Consider the following 21,862-nt stretch of genomic DNA (forward strand, 5'->3'; position numbering starts at 1 on the left):
CCTGAAACGTTTAAATGTGAGAGATGTGCACGCAATGCAGTTCAACCATATTTAACTGAACACAATACATTAGCATCATTCACTTGATAAACTACTATGAGCATTTGCCTTATCGTTATTGCATCAGTTAACAAATCTCAGCAAAAAGGCAGGAAGTGGTTTCTGTCTGACATGCTACTCATTTTTTTTCTTTTTTTTTGCTTACTACCAGAATCAAAAGTTCCAGAGAAGAACACCACTACGCTAATCTTTTCATTATTCTCCATGCTGATCATTGTTACTTTACTTGTGTGGTAGAGTTGTTCTGCAATATTTTTCTTTACTACCACAATCAGAAGTTCCAGAGAAGAACACCACTACGCTAATCTTTTCATTTTTCACCATGCTGATCATTGTTACTGTACTTGTGCGGTAGAGTTGCTCTGCGATACACAGAAAGGCCCCTAAAACTTTAAGGGGATTTTTAAAGGCACCGACATCCTTTCAGTTTTAGTCATACATACACTGGCATACATAGAGAGTCACATACTGTGGGTATGGCGACACTGTCATCACTAAAAAGGTTGATGGTGGATTGTTATTTTATTCGATGTTTGACAAGAGGGGGGATTTATGTTAAAATTTTCAAAACTCTGAGGCTGGTTAACCACTTTTAGTGGCTGCCATATGGCAACTTGTTACATTGTGTGTAGGCCTACTGGTTAACCTGCTATGTGTGTCACATAAACACCATCGGTGCTCGAGAGATAAGTCTTAGGGGCCCCATATGACAAAAAATACATTTCTTTGGCCAAAAATATGTTTTAAATATATGCTAAATACATTTTGTAGAAAGTAAAGCTTAATTAAATATATTTTTGACTTTGAAAATATTTTTAGTTTAAACCTTCATATATTAACATATATTTTAAAAATGTATTTCAGGAGAACAAATACATCATTCTAATTTTACAACCCATGTAGCAAAAAAAACATATTTTTCCTGGCCAGAATGTATATTGTATAAGTATAAAATATAAAATGATAAGTATATTTCTGCAGTTAAAGGAAAACACCACTGTTTTCCAATATTTTACTATGTTCTTACCTCAACTTAGATGAATTTATACATACGTTTTTTTTCAATGCGTGCACTTTTAATTTTTGTACAGCGCTTCTTGAATGTGTTAGCATTTAGCTTAGCCCCATTCATTCCTATGGCTCCAAACAGTGTTTCTATCAGAATTTAGAAGCCACCAAACACTTCCATGTATTTTGTGCCACCATACTTACCCGTGTAACTATGTAACGGCCTTTAAATAGGGAAAACATGGAAGTGTTTGGTGGCTTCTAAATTCATCCCTGTTTGGAGCCATAGGAAAGAATGGGGCTAGGCTGGTGTTTTCCTTTAAAGGGCACCTATTTCATTGCTAAAAACAACATTATTTGTGTATTTGGTATAATAGAATGTGTTTGTGTGGTTTATGGTTTAAAAACACATTATTTTCCACATACTGTACATTTTTGTATCTCTAGATTTCACTCTCTTCCTGAAACGAACAGTTTTGAAAAGCTGTGTCCCTGATTGGCCAGCTAATCTGTACGTTGTGATTGGCCTGAATGCTTTTGACATCAGCCCGAAATGTGACGCTCTTTACCATGTTTGAAAGATTCGGTCACAATGCAATGCTAACAGGAGTTAACTCAAACGCTGTGAGTCTGATGTGGGAGGAATTTTGATAATGTCGGTCTTGTCTACATCACCAATCCCAGGAAGTAAACTGTTGCCTACAATCCGTGTATTTGTTGTAGTCCAAGAAAAGAGATTTACATTGGAGACGATAACTCGTATCATCGTTTACTTTGGGGTTTGTACCTTTTGCATATCGTTAACATGTACTAACACACCAAAGGAAATGTAAAAACGTGAATCCGACAATAGGTGCTTGCCGCGGATCTACATTCAAAATAACATATTTGCGCACGCAAAAGACGTGAAATGTGAATCGCCACTTATGCTGTCATATCTGGTGCTAAGAAAAATAAAGCATCTAAGATCTGTTATAGCTATATTGACCCTTTTACAGATTATTTTGTTTTACTGTATTTTACGTGGAAAATGGCCTTAACTTTATCACACTTTGAATAAATAAGCATTGTACTGTGAAAAGAGGATTTCTAAAATATTGGCATGTGAAACTATTAGCATGTCCAAGACAACTGTCATAATAAAGGTTACTGAGCGCACCTCAACAAAAGCATTTATTTACCAAATGGCAAAGCACTCAAAATCCCAAAATACAGACACATTCACATTTAAGCATTTAGACAGTTTCATCTAAAGAGATTTACAAAGTGAAGATGACAACAAAGCGTTTTCGTCTTAAAGGAATAGTGCACCAAAAAAAATGTACTCATCCGCATGTTGTTACAAAACCTGTATAAATAAATTTGTTCAGCTGAACACAAAGAAGACATTTTGAGCAATGTTTGTAAACAAACCGTTTGTGAGCACCATTGACTTCCATAGTAGTATTTCTTCCTTATGTGGAAGTCAATGGTGCTTCTGTTTAATGCTTCATCACAAAAATCTTCCCTTGTGTTCATCAGAACAAATACATTTTTACAGGTTTTTAACAACATCAGGGTGAATAATTTTCATTTTCGGGTGAACTATTCCTTAAAGTAGGCATACAAAGTTACTTTTCTAGCTCACAAAGTGTAAACAGTTGTTTAACATAACCAGCACTGCTTAGTTCCGTAAATGTGTAATAGTGTAACTATTCATCTGACTTCCAGGTTTTATCAGGACAAGCTATATCTTTTGCACCTACAGGGGTAAATAAATAGTTTAGTCATGTTTTCAAAGAGCCGTGAGAGACAGTTTTACCGTTTCTGGTCGTTTGTGGTTATACCCTGTGCCGGTCTGATCTCGCTTTCATACCAGGTCTAGTATTCGAATGAGTCAGTTTTTATAATCCATGTGTCGGGGCTTTCAGTTTAACTGTAGTGCATGGCATGTGGCATAACGACAGATCAGCTTTACCAGGAGATTTCTCACAAAACCATACACTCTCTAACCCAGGGGTGCCCAAACTTTTCATACCACGGGCCGTGGGCCAAAAGTAAATGCTGCTGTGTTATAAAGTTGCCCTGATTCTTCTAATTTAAAATTTTCTAATTTAAACTCTTTTTATGCATAACTAATGCAGTTTTATTTACAAATGTAACTGTAAAAGAAATTATTTTGCCAATCATTTTTTAATTTCCTGTTGTCTGTCTGGCATTGCCTCAACCTCTCTATTATTAGCCTATAGAACCCAAGGTTATTGAGTTTCGTGATGCATGCTATATCTATACATCTTCAAGTATGCATGTACATTAAAAAAATTCACTGGAAGTTTATCCTTTTAGCTTATACCAGGTGGCATGACGGGCCAAATTAAAGGTCATTACGGGCCAAATTTTTTAAACATTTCCTAAATGTTTTTTGATCAGAAGCAATAAGGTCGTAAAGTTTTTGAATAATTTTGTCACTGCATCTGGGACTTGGGATGTGTGTATAACTCTGGCTTATTGCAGGTGAATCCGTTCTGTTTTGCAGATTGTCAATGTTGTCACCTTTATGCGTCTCACATCCTGTACGATAACTTTCCCATACTCTACGCCGTCTATGTGGTGGACACAGCCATTTCGTTTTGCTTTGTGGTTTAAACTGAGAAAGAAAAATGACACAGTCGGGGGTAAGACATCTCATCATCACAAAATATCTGGTTACTTCAGAGAACAACAGCCCTTGTACACCAATAGTGAAACTATCAAGTTTTGCTACTGAAACTGTTAGGATGCTTTCACCAGGAAGGCCTTGTGTTGTGTCTCTTTCTCAGTAAAAGTGCAAAGGCCACATCTGTTTTTAAATCTTAACATTAAAAAGTACTGCACATATTACCAATTCACATGAGCACTTACTATATAGTAGTTCTGCAATCCTCATTAACATGTCATACCAGTGACTCATTTGTTGAGTAACATTGGCACATTTTACTTAAAGCTGTTTAGGTTCAGCTGATTGTAGAGCTGGGTGTTTGTGAAAGGGACAGACACTTGTAATTGTGGCAAGATTTTGAGGAAATAAACAAAGTAAAAGCGTGCCAATCTCTCTCTCTGAAGTCCAAAAGGGATTTCCCTCATACAAACAACATACAAAAGTCCCAATTGTGTTTTCTCTAGCAGTGTTTTGGTATCTTGGTATCAAAACACAGAAACGCTACAATTTAATCTGGAATTCCAATAGTATCATGTTTGTTTTATAGTTTTGGGTATAAAAGGGAACACGTTAAACCACACTGTAACTACAAGGTACAAAAGCTGTATGGGGCACTACCATTACAAAAAGTACAACATTGAGTGCATAAATTCTCAAATATTTATTGACCTTTATAAACGGTATAAGACGCAGCATTAGTACCTTTTTTTGACAGTGTACAGACAAGGTCAAAGGTCATGATGAAGGGAGATTTTTTGTCTTTGTGTATTTTATATGATTATTTAATCCAGTTTATTACAATTTCTGTACTGTTACTTATACAAGTATACATTACTGTATTTACCTTTTAATATTTGTTTTGTGATGCTTTAACTCTTTGGGGAGGTTTCCCAGACCAAGTTTAGATTAATCCAGGCCTTATATTGGGACATTTACGTAGTTTTTACAAAAAAACCTTACAAAAACAATACTGGTGTGCATTTTGAGTCAAAACAATGGCACTGATATACACTCACCTAAAGGATTATTAGGAACATCTGTTCAATTTCTCATTAATGCAATCATCATGCAATCACATGGCAGTTGCTTCAATGCATGTAGGGGTGTGGTCCTGGTCAAGACAATCTCCTGAACTCCAAACTGATTGCCAGAATGGGAAAGAAAGGTGATTTAAGCAATTTTGAGCGTGGCATGGTTATTGGTGCCAGACTGGCCGGTCTGAGTATTTCACAATCTGCTCAGTTACTGGGATTTACAAGAGAATGGTGTGAAAAGGGAAAAACATCCAGTATGCGGCAGTCCTGTGGGTGAAAATGCCTTGTTAATGCTAGAGGTCAGAGGAGAATGGGGCGACTGATTCAAGCTGGTAGAAGAGCAACTTTGACTGAAATAACCACTCGTTACAACCAAGGTATGCAGCAAAGCATTTGTGAAGCCACAACACGCACAACCTTGAGGCGGATGGGCTACAACAGCAGAAGACCCCACCGGGTACCACTCATCTCCACTACAAATAGAAAAAAAGGCTAAAATTTGCACAAGCTCACCAAAATTTGAAGACTGGAAAAATGTTGCCTGGTCTGATGAGTCTCGATTTCTGTTGAGACATTCAGATGGTAGAGTCAGAATTTGGCGTAAACAGAATGATAACATGGATCCATCATGCCTTGTTACCACTGTGCAGGCTGCTGGTGGTGTTGTAATGGTGTGTGGGATGTTTTCTTGGCACACTTTAGGCCCCATAGTGCCAATTGGGCATCGTTTAAATGCCACGGCCTACCTGAGCATTGTTTCTGACCATGTCCGTTCCTTTATGACCACCATGTACCCATCCTCTGATGGCTACTTCCAGCAGGATAATGCACCATGTCACAAAGCTCGAATCATTTCAAATTGGTTTCTTGAACATGAAAATGAGTTCACTGTACTAAAATGACCCCCACAGTCACCAGATCTCAACCCAATAGAGCATCCCACAAATCTTCCTCAACTGCAAGATGCTATCCTATCAATATGAGCCAACATTTCTAAAGAATGCTTTCAGCACTCCAAAGAGGGTCAAACACAGTATTAGTGTGGTGTTCCTAATAATCCTTTAGGTGAGTGTATGTTAAGATATGTGTCAGTACAAGTTGTTTTTAAATGCAGGCAGCTCAAACATGCATTTTAGTCTGGGACTTGGATAAACCCTGTCCTTGACACCGCCTGAAATGTTTAAAGGGGACATATCATGAAAATCTGACTTGTTTCTGACCCGTTTAAGTGCTATAATTGGTTCCCCGGTAGATGTCTTCTCGGGTCCAGGCCAGCCACACAATGTTGCAAGCGCTCTTGGCAAACAGAGGAGAGGTTTGAAAAGGACATTGACGCACACACGCGAGAGAGTTCGTGTTTTCGGGTCCGTTCAGCAAAAACACATTCATTTTAAATTACTCCAGACCCGATGCCGGTATTATTATACCCAACCCGTGTCCGAGGCACACATGAAACTTTTAGACCCGAACCGGTTTTCGAATCTAAGTGGACCCGTGAAGACCTCTAGTCCCCAGTTCTTTTATCAACCTAGAAAATATGAAAAAGATCAACCCAGTAAATTAATTTTATTGAACCATTCTCTGCAAGCATGTGAAAAATAGGTCATTGAAATTTGTCTCCCCCTGTGATGTCAGAAGGGGATAATAATTAATCTGCACTATCCAACCACGACATTGTCATTTAGTATAGATCTCAGTTCAGTTCATTCAAAGGACACACGCTAAAACGCCACATTTTTGCTCACACCTACAAAGTGTCAATTTTAACATGCTATAATAAATTATCTATATGGTATTATGAGCTAAAACTTCGCATACGCACTCTGGGGACAATAAAGACTTATTTGACATCTTAAAAGTCTTTTGAAATGTTCCCTTTAAGTTCTAGAGAAGGCAAAACAGAAACGTATAAGGGAAATGTTGGTATATTATAATTTTTTTGTTTCATTTTCCTCTGTTGAACTTCCTTTTTGGTTCAACTGTCTGCTCTATTTTAGGTGTTTATATTAAATTATACATACAACACTTTCACTTTCTCTGCTTAGTTATCACTTTTTTTAAGTGTATTCAAGTCATGTTTAACATTTGTTTTAAATCATGTTGTTTTAAATCATCCTATTAAACATCAGACTCAAGGTAACCTGACCGTGACGGTGTAATCAAGCCAGAAGATTTCATCTTTTGAGTCACAAGGGTGCACCATACCAACCCACACCTTTATGTTTCTGTGCCACATAAAGCATTTTCATTCACTGTAAGAAAGTATGGAGAGGGTTCAGAAAGGTTCAGAGAAGTGTTGTGGATGTCAAATGACGTAAAAGACATGTGACTGTGGTCAGGGCGTAAGTTAGTATAAATTGCCGTACGCACTGCTGGAGGCAGATTATGTATGATTGATTGAAGACATTTAAAGATCTGTTGTGATCCGCCCCAAAAAATGGAACAGTTCACAACTTCTGACTGTAAGTATATATTCAAATTTTTGGGTGATTTACTGTTTTCTACATAAAATGCATAATGCATATAATGCAAAAAAATATATGATCTTGATATCATTAACATTGACTGAATAAGGTCATGTCAAAGATTGAAATCGATGTGAAATCAAAGGCTGAATTTAAACTTTGATTTCACAGATAGGGTCACAAATATTTTGCATTTATTCATATCATTATTTCATTACTTTTCTATATTCACATATTTTCCTTATTTAATTTTTTTGTCCTGAATTAGATGAAACTGACACGTTTAACAGCACAGATGGCTTGGTGAGTAATACCAAAAATATTTTTTCTGCCAATTTTATTGTTTCAATGCATATGTAAAATTAAACCTTTCTTTTGTGAAACGTATGCGTTTTGTGAAAATCCCATCATGCTTTTTATCATAACAGAACTACTGCAGTTCAATTCTGTTTAATTCATAGCAGGTATCAGACCCGTGGTTAATCTCTGTTCCTGTTAGTAATGCATGTTTCAGACACCGTACCGTAGTACTGTATGTCAACTATTTCCATCTGCGATTCAAACCTATACCTCTCTCAGTATCCGAGACCCCATTTGGATTCGGATCAACATCACACAAACAAATTCGACTGTTACCGCAGCGTTTGTTATGTAACATCATAAAAAAAGATTTTCCACAGCGTGCGTCACGTATTCTTTATCTCTCATCTGTATGTATGTATGTCAGCGTGGAACGGCATCTCGATTCGTTCTGTGTGCTCCATAGGGGCTCTGTTCATGTCGACCCCTGGGGTGGGTGATGCTCTGTTCGCACACTTCAGAAAAAGTTGAAAGAGGATGTGGATGCGGTGTACTGGTGTGGTTTCTCCAATAGAGACACCTGCGCCCGAGCTCAGCTATGGAACGTGTTTCGTAAATTTGATTGTCGGAGCTGATGTCACACAGATTCACACTTTAACTGATCATCTGAATTTCAGCTCAAGAATGGTGAGAGACAGCTTTACAGCTACCAAACCACTGCAGACAGGAAGTAGCTGTGAGATAAGACAGAATCTGACAAATACTGTGGAAAAACTTCTTAAAATTAATACATAAGTGAAGGCCAATATGAATAACTGACATTAAACTGCGACGTTATGTTGTCGAGATTAGATGCTATTAGTACTTCCTTAAAATTCGGTTGTCATTTATTCACCCTCGTGTTTTTCCAAACCCGCATGACTTTGTGAAACACAAAAGAAGAACGACTGTAAGCACGATAAAAATATATTGTAAACATAACCGCTTTTCTGTCACTGGGGTGGTACCCTTAAAGGATTAGTCCATTTCTTAAATAAAAAAAAATCCAGATAATTTACTCACCACCATGTCATGCAAAATGTTGATGTCTTTCTTTGTTCAGTTGAGAAGAAATTATGTTTTTTGAGGAAAACATTCCAAGATTTTTCTTATTAATGGACTTTAATGGACCCCAACACTTAACAGTTTTAATGCAGTTTAAAATTGCAGTTTCAAAGGACTCTAAATGATCCAAAACGAGGCATAAGGGTCTTATCTAGCGAAACGGTTGTCATTTTTTACAATAAAAATATGCACTTTAAAACCACAACTTCTCGTCTATCTCCGGTCCTGTAACAAGTGTGGAGAAAGAGGACCGTTCCAACGTTGTTGCATATCGAATGATACTAATTAATGTCTTTGTGGCAGTTTATTGTTTACAATGGAACGCAAATGTGCGTTTCATATATGTAACACGTGACCTTTCTACGTCACTACGCAATTACGTGAGGTCACGCTGGCACTTTACAGGACCGTAGATAGACGAGAAGTTGTGGTTTAAAAGTGCATATTTTTTATTTTTCTTGTCAAAAATGACAATCGTTTCGCTAGACCCTTATGCATCATTTGGGATCATTTAGATTCCTTTGAAACTCCTTTGAAAAAAACTGTTAAGTGTTGAGTTAAGTGTTAAGTGTTGGGTTCCATTAAAGTCCATTAAAATGCGAAAAATCCTGTAATGTTTTCCTCAGAAAACATAATTTCTTTTCGACTGAACAAAGAAAGACATCAACATTTTGGATGACATGGTGGTAAGAAAATTGACTAATCCTTTAAAGGTTCCTTTTTGTACAACACATTGAAATGTGGCACTTTTCGGGGTACAATATTATACCCTAAGGACCTATTCTGTACCAGTAAGGGATACAAATTTAACTGTACATTCAAACAGTAATGTACCCCAAAAGGTACAACATTGTGTAATGTTTTATATATCAGTAAAGGTACAAAACAAAAAACCTTAGGGTACCACCCCACCCACGACAGTGCAGTTTGTAATGCATCTATGAAAAGCGTAAATGTAAATCTGAATCCATCTTTTATTTTTGCCTTTCAGTTTACCAATACAACTGACTATGATTCTGGGCCAAGCGGATTATGTGACAGGGAACTGGTGCGACAGTTTAACAAGTCCTTCGAGCCGCCTCTTTACTGGATCATCTTTGTCATAGGGGCTCTGGGCAACCTGTTGGTCGTCAGCATCTTCACAACCGTGCGAAACCGCCTGAAGACCATGACTGACGTCTACCTCCTGAACCTGGCAATTGCGGATCTCCTCTTCCTCGGCACGCTGCCCTTCTGGTCGACGAACGCAGCTCAGGGCTGGGTGTTTAGCGACGCCATCTGCAAAGGAGTTTCTGCCGTCTACAAGATCAACTTCTTCGCCAGCATGCTCTTGCTCACCTGCATTGGCGTGGACCGCTACATCGCCATTGTCCATGCGACGGAAGCTCACAACCATAAAAACAAACGGATGCTTTATAGTAAAATAACTTGTGCTTTTGTGTGGGTCGCCTCTTGCCTCTTAGCTCTGCCAGAATTTCTTTTCGCCAAAGTGAAAACCTTTTCATCCCAGCCCAACTCTTGCGTCATGGTGTATTCGGTTTTAGACAACAACCAGACCAAAGTCCTGGTGTTAGCTTTACAGATCTGCGTTGGCTTCCTGTTACCTCTGCTGGTCATAGTGATATGCTACTCGGTTATCATTCGTAAATTGATGCAGGCACGAAGCTTTGAGAAACACAAAGCTCTAAAGGTCATCTTTGCCGTTGTGGCAGCTTTCATTTTGTCCCAATTGCCATACAATGGGTATCTGATCATAGAGGCCGCTCAAGCTAATAATGCCACGATAACGGACTGTGACGTCATGCAAAGTTTGGATATGGCCGGGCAGATTGTGAAGGCTCTGGCCTACACGCATTGCTGTCTGAATCCCATCCTGTACGTCTTTATTGGAGTTCGCTTCCGCAGGGATCTCTTGAGTCTGATTCAGCATCTGCCCTGCGGCATAAAACTGCCCGAAAACAAATTTCAGCAAGTTCCCAAGAGGCCTTCTGTTATGTCGGACACTGACACAACGCCAGTTTTTTCCTTATAGATCAACCCACTGTAGTTACAGTATTCACTTATCTTTCGTTATGTGCATTATTATCATATCCTTAGCATGTTCATTTAGTTTTCCAGAACCATTATGGGAAATTATGCTGAAAAGTTCAAAATGGGAGATAGTGACTTTGTCAACCCAGTCTCGCCCCATGGCGTCAATATTTGACGCCACTTGACCATGCGTCAACAGTTGACGCGGAGGGTATACCTTTCGCGTCATTTTTTGACGAACTGGGGACTTCAATACTATTAAGTCCGTTGCATTCTCTTTCCTATTTTCTTACCATTTTCGCGTCGGTTTAGGGTTAGATTTACATAATGACATCCCTACCCAAACCTAACCCCAACGCCAGGTGACAACTGTTTAATTTCACGTACCTAATAGTATTGAAGTCCCCAGTTCGTCAAAAATTGACGCGAAAGGTATACCCTCCGCGTCAACTGTTGACGCATGGTCAAGTGGCGTCAAATATTGACGCCATGGGATGAGGATGTGTTGGACTTTGTATATAACTTTATCAATTTTGAGTAACATGTCTTGTAGTTGTACTTTTTAGGTTTGTCGTATGTAAGTTTTTTTCTACAGAAACATTGTAAGTAAATGTAAATAGGTATTGAGCTCGTGTGGCATTATTTTGAATAAAGTGATACATTTATAATGAGTTTTTTTATGTTTGCTTGTTATTTTTTTACATAAATATAAATATGTGACTCTGGACCAAGTGATTAAGGTCAATCTAAACGTTGAATAAATAAGCTTTCATTGATATGGTTTGTTAAATAAACTATCTGAAAATCAGAGGGTGCATTCCACTTTTTTTTAAAATATGCTCATTTTCCAGCTCCCCTAGAGTTAAACATTTGATTTTTACTGGTTTGGAATCCATTCAGCTGATCTCCGGGTCTGGCGGTACCACTTTTAGCATAGCTTAGCATAATCCATTGAATCTGATTAGACCATTAGCATCGCGCTAAAAAATAACCAAAGAGTTTAGATATTTTTTACCTATTTAAAACTTGACTCTTCTGTAGTTACATCGTGTACTTAGACCGACCGAAAATTAAAAGTTGCGATTTTCTAGGCCAATATGGCTAGGAACTATACTCTCATTCTGGCGTAATTTGCTGCTGTAACATGTAGCAATGATATTACGCAGTGACCGAAAATAGTCCCCTTGGTAACTTTCAATAGCAGGGGACTATTTTCGGGCGCTGCGTAATATCATTGCGCCTCCTTTGTGGAGTGTCCCTTTAAATATATTACAGTAGAAAATTTACAAAATATCTTCATGGAATATGATCTTTACTTAATATCTTATTAACGATCTTATCATAGTACTGTAAAAGATCTTATTACTTAATTAGTGGCATAAAAGAAAAATCTATAATTTTGACCCATACAATGTATTGTTGGCTATTGCTTCAAATATTCCCATTAATACTGTAATAAAACTTTTGTGGTCCAAATGAGATAAAATATGTTACGTGAGCTCATATGTTTAACAATGGACAGTCAAGTGGTTTAACAAAGGTTACTGTTGCTTAACTCGTTTGTAATGGGAAATAAAGTGATTTTGCACCAGATCAGTGATGGTAGTGGCATTGGTTAATTTACGCCTATACAAACGTAGAGGTTGTACCACAAGACACAAACCGCAAGCGAATCTCTAGAAGTGAATGGCATGAATATAGTTTGTCGATGGGCTCCACCACAGCTCTGAAAAATGTCTATTTGGATACATTTTTAAAAATAAAGGTGCAACAAAATGTTCTTCATAGCAACTCTATAGAAAATACCTTTCTGGTTCCTCAAAGGACCAAATGTTTTTGAAAGAATCATTTCTTTCTTATCTTTTTATAATATCAAGAATATTTTTTCACTTATCTTGTGTGAATAAGAAAGGTTCTTCAGATGCTTAAGGTTCTTTGGAACCATACAGCCAAAATGTGGTTCTTCTCTGGCATTTTGAAGCACCTTTATTTTTAACCCATTTAATATAAGATTAGGTTTCATATGCAGGAGAGTCATATACATTAATGAAACAATAGAGTTACAGTACTACTGTGAGTCCTAGCCATGGGTTAAAAACGACCCAGAATTTTAAAAGTGTAGATAATCTGACCTCACAGATGATAACGTTGATATCTAAACATATAAATTCCCACAGATAATCTCTAATGACAAATTTAAATCTTTTTATTCAGTGTGGAAGAGCTATTTATGTAGTCATATTTAAAGATCAAGAAAGGCCTATTCACAAAAAAAACAACCCCTCGTGCAATGTTTGGTTTAAACCCCTGAGAGAAAGCCACATGCTGTTTTTAGCTGTTTAACGTATTTTTTGTGGTACAAGAAAGGTTCACAAATGTGGCTTCTCATCTCACTCAATTGTGTTTTCACTCTGACTGTTGCTATGTCTGGGGTGGATTAAATGTTGAATGTAGGCCTACTGGTTGACAGGCACAATTGGTTTATGATGGCAATGCACGAGTGACACAGCGGTTTCAGAAAGCAAGACCTGATGAGACCCTTCAGAGTTAAATGCCACATCACAGTAATGCAGAATTACCATGCAACTGCAAAACAATGTCTTACCAACACTGGCAATGCACCAAGTGCACTATGCACATCATAAGTAATATGCACTATGGACAGGAAATATTTCACAATATTTCAGATTGTTTCAAAATGGGCTACAACAGATGTTCAGGAGCCCCATAATAAATAAATAAATATTAGAAAAACAATAAACAATCATTTTATTTCATTGTTTAATAAAATATTTCAGAAAAAAGGTACAAAAGCTGTCACTGTGGGACGGTACCTGTGGCGGCTGGTGACTTCTCTTCCGAGGGGCGCAAATTCAAAATATGTGTCTGTTGCGTCACGCATCGAAACGGTTTATGATAAAAGAGACAAAATACTCGCAAGACACTCACTTAACACTAAACTCTGATTACACATGAGATTAAACGAGTATCTGATTAATGTGAGTGTCACTTTTATCATAAACCCTTTGAAGCGTGTGCAGCAGACACTTATTTTGACAAGACATGATGCACATGGTTCACATGACACGCCAAAATGAAATGACAAAATGACGAACCACACACATGACGGGCTAAATACATGTTGTGACGAGCTTTGCATCATGCGCCCTCAAAAAAGAAGTCACCGGCCGCCACTGGACGGTACAATTGAAAAAGGTCCTAATATGTATAGATATGTACTTTTGAGGTACCAAAATGCACCACAAAAGTGTACTTTTTTAAATAAAGGTAACGCCCCAGTGACAGCTTTCGTACCTTCTTGTACTTTTTGCCATGTACAAACAAAAGATGTTAGACCTAACAATTTTAGGAATTACATAGTTCTCAGTTGGTTTTATTGATGTATTAAAGGATTAGTCAATTTTCTTAAAAAAAAAAAAATCCAGATAATTTACTCACCACCATATCATTCAAAATGTTGATGTCTTTCTTTGTTCAGTCGAGAAGAAATTATGTTTTTTGAAGAAAACATTCCAGGATTTTTCTCATTTTAATGGACTTTAATGGACCCCAACACTTAACCGTTTTAATGCAGTTTAAAATTGCAGTTTCAAAGGACTCTAAACGATCTCAAACGAGGCTGAGGGTCTTATCTAGCGAAACGATTGTCATTTTTGGCAAATTTTTTTATTTTATTTTTATAAAAAATATGCACTTTTAAACCACAACTTCTCATCTTCCTCCAGCTGTGTGACAAGCCAGCGCGACCTCACGTAATACGTCATCACGTCAAAAGGTCACAGAGGACGTATGCAAAACTACGCCCCAGTGTTCACAAGTGTGGAGAAAGAGGACCGTTCCGATGTTGTTTTATGTCGAATGATACTAATTAATGTCTTTGTGTCAGTTTATTGTTTAAAATGGTCCGCAAATGTGCGTTTCATATATGTAACACGTGACCTTTCTACGTCACTACACAATTACGTGAGGTTGCGTTGGCGCGTCACAGGACCGGAGGAAGATAGATGAGATATGTGGTTTAAAAGTGCATATTTTTTTATTTTTCTTGGCAAAAATGAAAATCATTTCGCTAGATAAGACCCTTATGCCTAGTTTGAGATCGTTTAGAGATCTTTGACTTTTAAACTGCTTTAAAACGGTTAAGTGTTGGGGTCCATTAAAGTCCATTAAAATTAGAAAAATCCTGGAATGTTTTCTTTAAAAAACATAATTTCTTCTCGACTGAACAAAGAAAGACATCAACATTTTGGATGACATGGTGGTGAGTAAATTATCTCGATATTTTTAAAGAAATGCACTAATCCTTTAATTTCATAACAACAATAAGGTTAATTTTTGTGAATGAAGTGTATTAACTGGAGTGCATTTGTGTACTGTTGTGCTTACGCAATCTTTCTTTATTTTCCACTAGGTTTGGTATTTTGCATGCAATGCAATGATACTCATACAGGTTGTGTGCAAGTGTGATTAAAAGAGTTGAGGACGCTCAATGCATACGCAGCATTAAAGTGTAATTAACAACAAAAATATATAAAAACAAAACTGATTTAATTTCTCGTCTATTTCATTCCAATGACTATTCAACTTAAGTTAATCATTAAGAAATGAATAATACATGCAATTTTAAGAAAACGTGGTTTCATGTTTTGCTCTGTGGTGTTACTAACTTTTTCCAAAGCAAGTGACAAACAACAATGATGTTATTGAGGTTTACGGGTTTACAGAGAGGCTGTACCTGCAGGCTTCAGGTGAGACCACAGCATCTCCTGTAACATTTATTCAACACGTGCTCTCTCTTCTCACTTACTCACTCACTGCCTTCACTCTCTTACTTTCTCACTCTGGCTGCTTCACTTTCTTCTCACGACAGGAAACTGTCAATCATGTCAACAACATTCCGTATGCATGCTAATGCTATGCCTGTGCCTCTGTGCTAACGCTACTATAGGGACAACATGTAGTGAATGATGGAAAAATATAAACCTTACCAGAACTCTTCTCTTTGAAGCCCATCTGTTCTCATCGTACACTTTTGACCCTAGAAAGAAAGTTATAAAGTGTTGGTGAGGTATAAAGTAAGTGTTATCAAGATGAGTAACAGTAAAAATATGACAATGTACCACAATGCATAATGAGTTGTAATGAGGGTGAAATGTCATACAGAAAAACTTTAAATGCAAAGGTGCACTTTGTGAAAGGCTACCACCATAATGACAGCTAGGGACCATTTTTTGTAAATACTTTTTATTTTTTTAATGACTTTAGCAATAGATAAATCCATTTAATTGTAACATACAACATTGGGTAAAATGCATTAAACACAAAAAGTCAACACAACTGGTTTACTTGTATGTAAACCTAAGATTTATGATTTAAAGTTGTATTATACATGTTTTCCAACGGTCTATAACTGCTTTTCTTTGTAAGCAGACATGAGAACTCATATGACGCATTCTGCAGGTTTTCTAGTTCTGTTAGAGCCACATAAGTCCTTCATGTGGTCCTTTTAAACTGTGCTGCTCGTGCACTAAGAGCACATGCAGTATCAGGCCTCCTCCGCTGATTTTACATGTGCTGCTGTATATGTACTGTAGGCGGTTGTGAAACTGGAAGACACCTTGCAACATTTCAATAAGGTCAACAGTTACCTGTAGGAGAAAAGTTTACAATTATCCTGATTTTTGCATTGATTTCTCATTAAATATGGCGGGATCTGTCACAATTTATTATGAAAATAAAAACACAAAGATTTCTTTCTTTCAGATATTTTTTTTAAAACATCAAGTAATCATTTATAGTGCAGGCTGAGATATATAAAAATAACTAAGAATAGTTGATTTTAAGGCTTGCACAATATTGAAGATGAATTTTGGATTGTTCCCTTATAGCTGTTAAAGGAGCATTTCACCCGTAGAAACATTGATCTTTATTGAAAGTGTGTCATATTTGTAGTCGAAATGTAACATGCATTTAGAATTTGGTGCCTATTTGACCGAGAAAAGGGGTGTTTGTAGTCTCACTCCCTCAACAAAGATATTGGACTTTCTTCTTTTAATTGCAAAATAATGATTTTTATATCAACGAAAGAAGGAAGTGCAACACTGAAATCTGTATTTCTCCTGTCTCAGCGGCAACTGAGAAAATGATGCATGACCATTCAAAAACATGACTGGGGTTCTAACTATACAAAGCTTAATGCAAATGGCTGAAGTGTCCCTTTAAGTTCTTCAGTATTATTGAGTTCTCTTGATTATACAACCCTCTTCAGGCCATATACAGCATTACAATGTTGGCCCTTTTAACCCACAAATGTTCTTATTCAGGCATTTATTTGTTGATGTTGTTATGTGCATCATCACCCAATCTCTCTTAAGCTTAAGGCCATGAACATTCTCATCTAAAGTACACTGTCTGTATATACATTTTAATTTATTGTTCCCTCTATGTTTGCAAGGCATGCAGGCCATAAGACTGCATACAATGACGCTTGTTGTGCATATTTGCTCAATTTGGTCTCATCTGTTCACTGAGCATTTTCCTAAAAGTTTTATGCACGGGGGTCTTATTTTTAGACTGCAGTGTTTCTCCAATTTTCTTTCAGCTGTGGTAGTTTTAGCATCAATTTTCTTGATTAATGGCAATAAAGATGATACCTATAATTTCCAGTGTTGGGGGAAACGCATTACAAGTAATGTGCATTACGTAATAATATTACTTTTCTGAAGTAACGAGTAAACGCATTACTTTTATAAATGTACAAACTAATATTTGAGTTACTTTTTTTTTAAATTAGTGCGAGTTACTTTTTCAGTTTAATTAATTTGATTTTAATAAAATTATAATAATGTACTGCATTAAACTGAATGTAGTCACTGACAGTTTAACGGAGATGGCAGGCCAGACATTTTTGCGATGGAAATATGCAATTTCTGAATGCAGAACTTCTCAGTCATAAAAACACCTACAAGGCCTGAAAGAGATCAAGTCTCAGCCAAGTAAGTAAAGGTAACGCAAAAGTAACGCAATTAGTTACTTTTTTAGGAAGTAACTTAATATTGAAACGCATTACTTTTAAAAGTAACTTTCCCCAACACTGATGATTTGAATCTTCATATAAAATGTGTTAGTATAAAATGTCCTCCATTTCATAACAGTTGATACTGGAAACGTATTCTTGAGCTCATTCATATCTGTGAAAGACATGGGTTTATACAATGTAAGATTCTACATAGGGTTTACTACACTAATGCTAAAGTATATACCTCAATCAGTGATGCATGTAGATGTAAGCAATCACCAGCAGATCTGATTCACATGCTGTGGGACTGCCCCAGATTATCTGACTATTGCACTAAAATATTTAAAACTTTGGAAGATGCCTTCACCATAGACCTTGATGCAAATCCACTTTTGTCCATTTTTAGGTTAGCAGATGATGTCATTCTTCCGGTAACGGTCCAAAAGGCTTTAGCCTTTACTACTTTACTAGCACGACGTCTCATCCTTTCAAAGTGGAATGTCTCACCCCCTTCTCTTGATGCATAGCTAAAGGAGGTGTTTACTTGCATTAAACTCCTACTCAATGGATCTTTACAGGTGTGGTGCCCCTTTTTAGATAATCTGCTGGCTAACTCTCCTGTTATTTAAGATGAGCATAAATATATGTTATTTTTTAAATTAGTTATTTATGTAAAATGTTTTCCCCCATGGGAAGTTATAGGTTGTTGACTGAGAGAAGTGTTTTTTCTGGGGTAGAGTTAACATGCAATGATAATTTTAAACAAATTGATGTTATATTCCATGTAGAAAAACTAACAAAGAAACTTAAAATAACATTTAATTACATGTTGTCTGACACATAAACCACTTGATATTTCTTTACAAAAGCATACTTGTTTGATTTATTTGTTTTTCTGTGTGTAATTCTGTGTAATGTCTATTGTTCTCCAATAGATGGCGACTACTGCACTACATAAAGCTGATACATACACACGCGCTTATTTACTGCAAAAATAGCGCCACCAAGTGGTGTATAAAGCATCTGTGTTGGTTTTGTATATGGTCTAAAGTTGAGTAAAATACAACACTTAATGTGGCTTAATTTTTTACGCTCATAACATATGTTTTATTTTTATTCTCTCTAGCAGGTCAAGTACACAAGAGAGAGTAGGGCAGCACGAGAGCTATGAAAGGAGAGCGCGCGCGCTTCAAAAGTGGAGCAGCACGCACCTGTGTCTCACAGCATCCCATTCATTACACATCTCCCCAGGCCGTACACGATTGTTTATGTGTGGGATTTCTACACTTTGTTATCTTATTGTGCATGTGCCTCTGGTTTAAATGAATAAAATACTTATATGATTCACTCACCTTTATTCCAAACCGGTATGATTTTCGCTCTCCTGTGTAAACACAAAAATAATGTTTTAAAGAATATTCACACTGCAGTTTTCCATGTAACAAAATGCACACTGACCAGAGCTGCCATGCCCCCCCAAAATTATATTAGCCTATGCCGTACAAAAGTATACAAATAAAATTATAAAAGCCACACGATGTATGTTGTACATAGTAATATAAACACTTAAATTCTGTTTATATGTAGTTATATTAAAACTCAAATTATGAAATTAATGAGATTAAGTTACTTTTTCACCGTCGGTGTCATGACGACGCAACACCCGTTAATTTTTGCAAGATGTGCGCGCGACGTGACGTAACTTCCTTTGCACGTGAAGTTGACAGGTTACCGTTTTCTTAAACTAGCAATGATTTTAGTCTTTCTGGGGAATTTAATAGTTTTAGTGGAAAACATTATACACTTTGGCGAATCGTTGCTTCACACACACACACACAACTATACAAAACCCATATGTTGACTTTCTCAGCAACAACTCTACTGAAGTAACGTTACAGAAATGCTCCCCAGATTATCGTCTTTGACAATTAAATACAGGTAATCCAACAGAATGTGACAACTTTGTTAAATGTACAGCTCGAATATAAGGCATTTTAGCATTAATTTCGTATTTTCGAAAGAATATTAGCTTCAGCACTTGAAGTCGAATGAAGCGGATAGCGCGTGACCCATTCCTTTCTCTTTACCTGAGGTAAGAATATAACTATTTTAAAAGGTAATTGATATAATTAAACAAATGCTATATTCAGATTTGTATAGCTTCTTGGAATATAGTCGAAAGAGTTAAATTTACCTGTCAATGTACCTGTTAACACATAATTTTTTAACGGAAAAGAACAGTGTGACATCTTTAAAACATAGCCATCTCTATCCATCACAGATGGATAAAAGTCACGCAGGTTTGAAAACATGAGGGTGAGCAACAGATTTTTATCATTTGCAGGTAAAAACATTGCCTTAAATGTTGTCCATAGACTCCCAGCTTCTCCTTTGTGTGTACTACACAAATATTTTATATTGTTATCTGGGGTTATAAAATGAAGGCCTCTTTCATCCTATTCTTTGTATTTCTCTGTCAGTGCTGTCGTCTTTTGGTTCTCAGGATGGTGTGATATTATGTTCCTCAGCATCTTTTCATAAGCTTTTAAATGGTTTTCCTAGATGCTGAGCCATCTTTAGAGCTGTCATTCCAAACCACAGTTCTGTTCTTATCCGTACCCATCTCCTCATCCCATCCATTTATAGAATCTCTCTCTCACATTCCCATTTCATCTCAGTCATGCTGCCGCCTGTGTGTGTGTTACCTGCACTGTGATAAGTGTGTGATGGGCAACGGGTGTCATTTGTCACTGTCCTCCACCAAATGACACACACACACACGCGCGCTGGATGGTGCGATGGTAAGCGTAGGATCCCACTGTGGTCCGACACACTGGAGACCACATACAACAATGGCCAGCAACTCACACAGGCTATTGTAAGATACAGTTGAGAACCAAAACCATTGTTCATTTAAACACTTCAGAACTTTACTGTGGGAAATCTTGTATAGGTGAAGGATTTTGTTCACTTTCTGTATGCTGTGAAAGTCTTATTTGCTTAGGGATGCTTGTGTTGTATGGTGTGTCTTGATTGTTTAGCCAGTGTTCTTCATTCTTGTTGGTATTCATAGGAGTTTTAAAGTGTGCTTCAGTTGTTTGACATTAGGAATACGTGGCTTAATTTAATTAATTAGATTAAGTTTATTTTTTTATCGTTAAAACATTTAGGGGCAGTTTCCCGGACAGGGCTTACCCTAATCCCAGACTAAAATGCATATTTGATCTGCCTTAATTTAAAAACACCTTGCACTGACATATTTTGACATATATTAGTGACATTGTTTTGTCTCAAGATGCTCAGCAGTATTGTTTTTTGTAAGGGTTGTTTGTAAAAAAAACTACTTAAATGTCCTAATATAACCAAGGCCTACTCCTGGATTAATCTAAACCAGGGCTAGTCAACTGGTGGCCTGCGGGCCACATGCGGCCCTCCAATCATCTTTATCAGGTCTGCCGGTCATCTTTGTCTTATTTAAAATCAGCGTGGTTACTTTAAATCGACCTTTCCCTTGTACATACCAAATACTGGCCGATAAACCGGAAGGAGAGTTGGAAAGGGGCTGCGTGGGGTGCCAATCATCTGCGGGTGCATTATTTTCGGATCCAATTTGATGCATTAAAAAAAACTTGTGTTACTACACCGCATGTGACACACTGACCGGAATTTATGGAAAATAAACAGTTATAAACAAACATAGTTTTTTGTGCAATGTTCATAGTTGAACTAGTAACATTTGGCTCTTGCAATGTTAAGATGCAATTGTTTTTAAATTTAAAAAAAGAAAATATGAGTTTTTAGTAATTAAAAGTCAAAATGCTGGATACAAGTTGTGCATCTTTTTTGAAAATACAAAAAGTAACAGAAGCAATATAAGTTATAACATATTTATTAATAATAATAACATATATAATTAAAAAACCTGCATCATATTTACATTTTTAAAATATGGCCCTCGAAGAAGAGTAGATAAAGACCCCTGATCTAAACCTTATCCTGGAAATCACCCTAGAGTAGCCTATGTGTGGGAGTAGTATAAATATATTTCAGACATATTGTGCTGCCTTGTTTTCAATGTCATGTGACCTTGTATGTCCTTTGACTTGACGTGATCAGAACATCCGCGACGATAATTTACTTATTT

The 21,862-nt window shown here is 36.9% G+C and overlaps 1 protein-coding gene across 1 annotated transcript; it reads left to right on the forward strand.

The window, feature by feature from the left end:
* Positions 1–7,132: 7,132 nt before the first annotated feature.
* ccr9b (chemokine (C-C motif) receptor 9b) lies at positions 7,133–11,487 on the forward strand. The gene is made up of 3 exons (XM_065294846.1): positions 7,133–7,241; positions 7,513–7,547; positions 9,640–11,487. Exons 1-3 carry the CDS (start codon positions 7,217–7,219, stop codon positions 10,678–10,680), a joined length of 1,101 nt encoding a protein of 366 aa, XP_065150918.1. The 5' UTR covers positions 7,133–7,216; the 3' UTR covers positions 10,681–11,487.
* The last annotated feature ends 10,375 nt before the right edge of the window (positions 11,488–21,862 follow it).

The sequence above is a fragment of the Paramisgurnus dabryanus genome, chromosome 22 (assembly GCF_030506205.2).
Source record: "Paramisgurnus dabryanus chromosome 22, PD_genome_1.1, whole genome shotgun sequence".
NCBI lineage: Eukaryota > Metazoa > Chordata > Actinopteri > Cypriniformes > Cobitidae > Paramisgurnus > Paramisgurnus dabryanus.

Bases quoted from the DNA above. Each gene is read 5' to 3' on its own strand.
- ccr9b (XM_065294846.1), top strand. From the start codon at position 7,217: ATGGAACAGTTCACAACTTCTGACT. The intron at 7,242-7,512 runs GTAAGTATATAT...GTCCTGAATTAG, and splicing joins ACAGTTCACAACTTCTGACT to ATGAAACTGACACGTTTAAC. The intron at 7,548-9,639 runs GTGAGTAATACC...TTTGCCTTTCAG, and splicing joins TTAACAGCACAGATGGCTTG to TTTACCAATACAACTGACTA.